At 39.9% G+C, this 7,636-nt stretch overlaps 1 protein-coding gene across 1 annotated transcript; it reads left to right on the forward strand.

The window, feature by feature from the left end:
• Positions 1 to 5: 5 nt before the first annotated feature.
• LOC126387224 (interferon-induced, double-stranded RNA-activated protein kinase-like) lies at positions 6 to 7,141 on the forward strand (the record flags this gene model as incomplete). Its single annotated transcript, XM_050039764.1, has 5 exons — positions 6 to 62; positions 3,111 to 3,251; positions 3,657 to 3,758; positions 4,311 to 4,373; positions 6,692 to 7,141. Coding segments are annotated over 5 exons (498 nt in total), but the record flags the coding sequence as incomplete, so codon positions are not given.
• Between the last annotated feature and the right edge of the window lie 495 nt (positions 7,142 to 7,636).

Raw genomic sequence — 7,636 nt, forward strand, 5'->3', positions numbered from 1 at the left:
AGCAAATAGTCAGTGGAGTCGAATATATTCACTCGGAGAAGCACATCCACAGGGACCTTAAGGTGAGACCAGACTCGTGTGGCTGAGGCAAAACTGTTTTTCCCTGTTGAGGCCCTTTCACTTCCCTGAGACAAATTTTTGTCTCAGGGAAGTGAAAGGGCCTCAACAGGGATAAACTCTGTCTTTGACAGGCTCCAACTTTGGAGCCTGTCAGAGGACGGTGTACCTAGAATCAGTATATTGTTCTGGTCTTCACTGGTACAAAGTAGGAGAACCACATACTAGATGTTTGCCCCTCACCTTCATTTACTTATAAACACATGGTTTATTCTAAGTATTCTGCTAGATCTTGCCCAGTAAGTCCAAAGAGGTTGTGGAAATGTGCTGCTTCTCTCCTGTTGTTGGAAGTGCTGTATTCAGCTCAGTACATCTTAGACTTGATGCATGTGACCAAAATTTTTTCATAGTTAATTATGTGCCATTACAAAACAGTACTGATTTGGAGACAGTAGACAGAGTCAGGTGGTTTTTACGGTTCAGGTCTTCCCTTAAGGCAGGAAGTTGAAGTTAACCCCATATGGTGGATCAGAAAATGGCAAGCGTGAGCCCAGAAACATGACACAGATGAAGAGGTTCAGATAAAAGTACTCTTATACTTGAATCAAAATGCAAGCAGGGAGCTGACTCTCTCTGACAGGCGTGCATTTGGAGACATGAAAGGCAGGATGGATGCATGTGAACTGGGAAAGGCAGAGCAGACAAACACTGGGATGATGGCTTTGAAGATGGTAAACAGGCCCATGAACAAGGGAGCCAACATTTTGGATGCCATCCTGACAAATAAGTCCTGCATGCCAGAGCCTGCCAGACCTTCTGGCCAGAGGTGTAGCTGGGGGCCATAATCCAGCGGTGATTGGCACTACTCTGGTAGCAATCAGAGGTGCGGAGGAGAGTCAAAACAGGCCTGCACCCAGGTGTGGCAGCAGTGATGAATTAAAGCCTGAACTGAAGGGATGCTGGTCTCAAGTTCCTGGTCTAGAAAGAGAGGGGAGTTGGTAACCCCAGGAACACTGGGGATGGGGAGAGGTCAGTAGCAGAGCTGGGAAGGGTATGGGTGTTTTCAACCCAGAGGAGTTGTCTGGACCAGAAAGAAGGACTGTGGGAGGAGATGCAGTGTCCATTTCCTGATTCATACGTTAAGTCAGGCCATTAGCTTGGAGGTGGGAGCCAATGGTCAGGTAGCTCCCAGGCCAAGGGCGTAGGTTTGATTTTCACATTGGTAGGGACATAAAAGTGCTCCATGGCGGCGACCTGTACGTTGATGATTTTTTAATGCAATTTCACGTCATGCGAAACTGATCACTGCTTTATAATGCATATTTAGATATCTACACTAAATACAAGAATGTCTTAGTTAATGTATTCTCTAATGTTATCAGTTACATGAATATACACTGATACTTACTGAACTTCACCACATGTGTCCGTATGTGCTTCCCAGGGTAAACTATAATATCTATGATTATCAAGTTTTAATAGAATCTTTTTCAGGCCCAGTGCTACCAACGCCTGGAAAATAGCAGGGGCATTGGTTAGGCCAAAAAGCATGACAAGGTACTTGTGATGTCAGCTAAGGATGTTGAAAGCTGTCCTCCACTCATCTTTATCCATTATCCACATCACATGATATGCATTTCTAGTTTGAAAAAGATGGTGACCCCTTGCAAGAGTTCTAAGGCTGAAGAGATAAGTGGGAGGGTGTAATGGTTCTTCACTTAGCAGATCTGAGACAGTTAGCATGACGATGACAGCAAGATGGCTCCCAGGGACCAATCAATATGTGAACGGTGTCGCCTGAGCCAGGGATATCCCATAATAAAAGGTTAAAGAGGCGTGTTGAACAGGTGGAATGTGAGTGTCTCATGATGGTTACCTGACATGCCCGGTCGGACTAGATCACTTTGTGGGTGACTTAGCATAGAAGGTGGCCACTGGCATTCTTGAGTTTGGATCTAGAATATAGGTGGTATGTGGCAAAGTAAGCGAAAGAACAGAGTGTTATGAGCTGACAGGAATTGTGACATTGTTTTCTGCCTTGTAAATGTTTGTGTACGTAAATTTATGGTATGTAATTTCTAGTATTTTTTTTTACCTGTTATGGTATGTCTGCATTATGTCTGGTCATTCTTTTAAGGCCAGTATTGAAAAACTCCCCACCATGATGTTATTCTTGGTGGGACTGAGGAAGCTTTCATCTGTACTTAGACTGGGGCTGTCAGTGTTAACACATTAATGGCGATGTGTTCAAGGTCAGAACATAACAAAACGTTGACACCTTGTGTCAAATAGAATTTAACTATCACTGACGTACTTCAAGTTTCAGATACCAGCTATAAGATTAGGACTTGTATGAATCAGAGAGAGCAACATAATTGGAATGAGGAAACAAAATGATCTCTGAGTAACTGCACACCATGTCGACACTAATCTCTCAAGACAGACAAAGGAAGAAAAACTTTTTTTTTTTTTTTTTTTTTTTGTACCGATGGATTTCCATATTGTGTCGACACTGACTGGACAGAAGAATGACACTATGCAGAAACATATGCCCAGCACCTCTCCAAAGTTGCAGAGCAGTGGAACAATTCAAGTGTAATCTTTTCAGAAAAGGAAAAAAAAAACCCTGTATTTCACATTTTTAAAAAAGCACTTTGTAGTTGTCTCCTCTAAGTCATGGGCTCAAGACCACACTCTTGTAGCAGTGCAGCACTGATTTGAAAAAAATAAAATTATAAAAGTCAGGGTCATAGGATATATTACTTTGCATTTATTTAATTCCTAACCAAGACACTGGTAAGAATTGCTGCACCTTGTTTTAAAATGTAAAATAATGGAATTTTAAATATGCAATTACAAAAAAATGTGGTTAATTGCAATTAACTTTTGAAATTCAAGGATTAATCCAGATTTTAAGAAATTAAGGCAGTCAAACAGTACCCTTTTTTTAATTTTATTTCAACCTCCAAGTTCATTTGTTTATGTGTTACTGCCCATTATGTGAGGAGCTAGATGTTTATTTGTTTCTATTTCTGTTTTTGCTTTTTGGTAAGCCTGAAAACATCCTGTTTGGACTGAATGGAGAGGTGAAGATTGGGGACTTTGGTCTGGTCACCAGAGATGCTGATGATGACTCTGCTTTGATGAAGAGATCAGAAAACAAAGGAACCACAACTTACATGGCTCCTGAACAAGTGAGAGGGTCTATCTGACATTAACTTCAAATTCTTCTGTATTATTGTGTTAACAAATGTGCTCTGTGACAGGGCTTAATTAGGTAGACAACCTGTATGCCTACCACACTTAACAATGCTACCAAATTTCCGAGCCTCACCTGTCTTTACGGTTGGCAGTGAGAGCTGCATGATAACAAGTTTGTGCCAATAGGACATTATTCAGCTGAAGATTCTTTTACCTCTAACTATGATTAACTATGTTAGTTAGTCTAGCATGATGATTAATGTAAGGATAACACAAAAAGCAGTTTTGAAAGCTGAAGTTTCTTTTACCACATGAGCATAATTACTTAATCTTTCATGATGATTAACAAAAGTATAGAAGGTGCCTATTGTCAATACTGTGTTTTTATTCTATCACAGAAGACAGAGAGGAACTATGGCCGTAAAGTGGACATATTTGCTCTGGGGTTGATATACTTTGAGCTCCTCAGGAAACTCTCTACTGGCCACGAAAGGGGGAAGGTGAGTTTCGTAGAAACAGAACATAACCATGGGTCTCATGCACGACGTGATCTAAGAACAAATTTTTTTTTTTGATATTAGGACAGTAACGTTGTACTTTTACGTTCATAAAATGTAGCGGAATCCACAAATATGAAGGATATTACAACAGACATTTCTGTAATCTTACAACGCAACGTCTGTTGTGACAGCAGCCACTGGTCTGACGAGCAAGGAGCTGGTGCACCTCTGCTGGTTGACCAGCCTGATGAAGTAGCCTTCTAGCTACTGCAGTGTCGCCAGATTGCTTTAATAACTTTATTAAAAGCCAGAAAAGAATTTGAATATTGCAAAAAATGTCCGTACTATGACAAGTAACTGATTTCTCTTCAGTGTCTAGCAAAAGCAATGTATCATAACTTGCAGATACGATGGAACTTAATTATCTTTTAGCTTCTCTTATTGTATTTTTCTTGTACTAATTTAAGTTCAACAGAGCATTACTTGAATCACTTGTAAATTTGAGGCGAACTAACAAGTTCTTTCATCCTTTTCTCTCTGCTTGAATATCAGATTTGGGATGATGCCAGAAGCCAGAAGCTCCCCGAAGAGTTTTCACAGACTTTTCCTGAAGAGGTATATTAACATATTCCTATTATTCCAGCTGACTGACTTGCAACATTAAAACTTCCACAGGGTGCCAGGTGGTCATGATGGCCACCAACAGACAGTGATAACTAAGTATATTTACTCAAGTACTGCACTGAAGTACAAATCTGAGGTATGATTTTACTTGAGTATTTTCTTCTTATGCCATGTTATACTTCAATATTTCAGAGGCAAATGTTGCCCTTTTACTTTACTACAATTATTTGGCAGTTTAAGTTGCTAGTTAGTTTACAAATTCTGATTTTCGCACATGAAAATGTAAAAGTACAGCCAAAATAATTCGGAGATGAATCAATTGACAGAACTGACAGAAACTATTTTGATAATCGATAAACATTTCATGGTTGCAGCTACTGAAAGGTGATTAATTTGCTGGGTTTTCTTGAAGTTTGGACTGTTGGTCGTACAAATCCAGTGTTGGGAAGGTCTCACTATGGACTGTGTGCACGTCCCTTCCTGATTCAATGGTGGAAAATCCCACTGAGAAAAAATTGCTATTCCAGCACTGGCAACAACTGCCCACACTGTAAAGCAACCCAAAACAGGAAGATGGACTTATCAAAATGAGAATTTGAGAATAAACACAAGAAGCACATGTCAGTCTGGGAGAAGATGGAGAAATAATGTTGCTAATAGTTTAGCCTTCTGCTCATGTTCACATTTCTGTAGCAAGAGCCTTAAATAAAAATGTACGACATCTATTGCACGTCTGTCCGTCCTGGAAGAGGGATCCCTCCTCAGTTGCTCTTCCTGAGGTTTCTACCGTTTTTTTCCCCGTTAAAGGNTTGGGCTTTATGAATAAAATTGATTGATTGATTGATTGATTGAATAACAGTGTGCCAGCCGCCTCACTCCCCACCATCACATACCACATCCGCGGGAGGAGAGTCGGAGCCGGACCCCTAGTCAGCAGCTGCAGCAACCCAAATCCAGCCAGTGCAAACCCCAGCTTCGAGTTACCACACAGCCCTGACTTCCCCCAAAATCAGCAGACTTTTATTGTTGCATTGCAATGGTTAGACCCGGCACTGCCTGGGTGGTTTGCACTGGCTGAACTTGAGCTGCAATAGCCGCAGCCTGAAGGTCCATCTCACAAGCTGCCACCTGCCCTCCTCCTGGCAAAGCAGTCCAGGCAGATGCATTGTAAGCGTGTGCATATGGCCATGGTCATCTGGTGGAAGGGGGTTAGGACAGAGAGAGCTGCAGGAGAAGGGTGTTTTTTCAAATTCTGCTTTTTTCGCCAGCATTGGTCTGTTTGCCTGTTTGTTTGTTTGTTTGTCTGCAAAATAACTCAAAAAGTTATGAATGGATTTTGATGAAATTTTCAGGAAAGGTGGATAATGGGACAAGGAACAGATGATAAAATTTTGGTGGTGATCGGTTGAAAGTGGATAAAATAATAAATAAAGTCTATCGTCTGACAGCCTCAGCAGCAATTCCAATTTCTAAAGACAGTCAAAATAGCACCATCTGGTGTCCGGAAAGCACGTCTGGTTCTACTTGCTAAATATTGTTGTAATTCTAAAGTTGAAATTAATGTTCTGTGTTGGAAAAAAAGAAAGTGATAAAATACAAAAAACATTATATTCTGTGTTGGTACAAAATAAAAACGAAAGAAATACACCACAGTGTCTCCGTGGTGAAGGCATATATAACCTAATAATGATAGTGATGCATATAACCTAATTGTGATGCAGGCTGCAAAATCTGATGCAGAGGGGGAGGGAATATCACTTACTTGGCAGAGGTCTGCACTCTCTGAGTGCTTTTCTAGTTAGAATATGGAATCAAAATCCAAAGTACTGTAGCTGTGTATCAGCATATCTGAATCTGTGAAAACATTTTAACTTTTGGCTTTATTTTGTTTCCATAGACTACATTTATCTGATGTTATTTACATATTTTTAGTAAAGTAAAATTTTAAATGAAGGACCTTTACTTGATAACTTGTAATGAATTATTTTAAAAAGTGTGATAGTAGTGCTTTTACTCAAGTAAAGGGTCTGAATATTTCCTTCACCACTGCCAACAGAGCTCTACATTGTTACAAGAGTTGATCATCTCTAAAGCCTCAAAGGTTGAGGAGTCAAAACAGGGCTGCTGCTGTCTGTGCGTGAATAATGTCAAATATCAAGCAGCACAGTTTTGAGGGGATACCACTCTCAGTTTCCAAAGTGTATATGTGAGGAATAATGTGGAGTGGAGCTTCAGCAATATTATAGTATGACAGCATTTATTATTGTTGTTGCAAACATCTTGGTAGCATTTTTTTTTCTATTTTGCAGGACCAAATCATCAAGTCAATGCTGTGTGGGAAGCCAGAGGACCGACCTGAAGCAAGTCAGCTGAAGGCAAAGCTGGAGGAGTTGACGCAGACACTTAACGCACAAAACATGAGCCGGGAAAATGCAACTGCCTAGAGTTATGATAAGTCATAGGAGCGTGTAGGATGATGTATTTTTACAATTTTATATACTGTTATTAATTCTGCATAGTATATTTTTAACCAGTTAATGAATGGGGGCCTATGTGTTTTTTAATCCATGAATGAAACCAAAGTTTGAAGTTTATCATGATTTTAAAAAGTTGTTTTTTAAAAATAATTCACATCTGTTTTGCTTTTATTCTACGTAATCATGCTGGTAATTTCAGTGCAATTTACATTATATTCCATGCTGGGAAATGGTTAATGTATTTTAAGTGATGTCACATTAAAGCCTTTGTTTTTTACTGGACATGTTAATAACTGTTTCCCTGTGGTAGAATGGGCATGCATCTACACACTGAATGTACGTTAATATGCACACACACATACTATACGGTACATGTAGACAGTACGGTAGCCAGACAGTCAGTGCCGAATGTGCTTTCTGGAGCTTAAAGGGCTGAAAATGATCCAACTGTCAGATTGAGGAGTCTGTTCATGGACTGTCACAGATATAAACAACAGTGGCAATTTATGGCAGCATTTCAATAACATTTCAATAGAAGGACAATAATGAAGATGGCGAGTATTTTATGCAGCTAAGTTTCTTAAATTGTATTCGAAGGACAGGTTTAACAGGGAGGATTTAATCTGGTCAGCACTGATGCAGGAGGCAGTGTTGCACCTAAAAACCTGTGTAAAATAAAAAAGATTAGTTTGAAAATGCAACAAACGAGGTGTTGAAAATGGATAAGCCATTCTTCTAGCAGTGAGCCATGACCTCAGTTTGTAAAACGCACAAGCA

The sequence above is a fragment of the Epinephelus moara genome, unplaced genomic scaffold (genome assembly GCF_006386435.1).
Source record: "Epinephelus moara isolate mb unplaced genomic scaffold, YSFRI_EMoa_1.0 scaffold2904, whole genome shotgun sequence".
In the NCBI taxonomy this organism is placed as follows: domain Eukaryota; kingdom Metazoa; phylum Chordata; class Actinopteri; order Perciformes; family Serranidae; genus Epinephelus; species Epinephelus moara.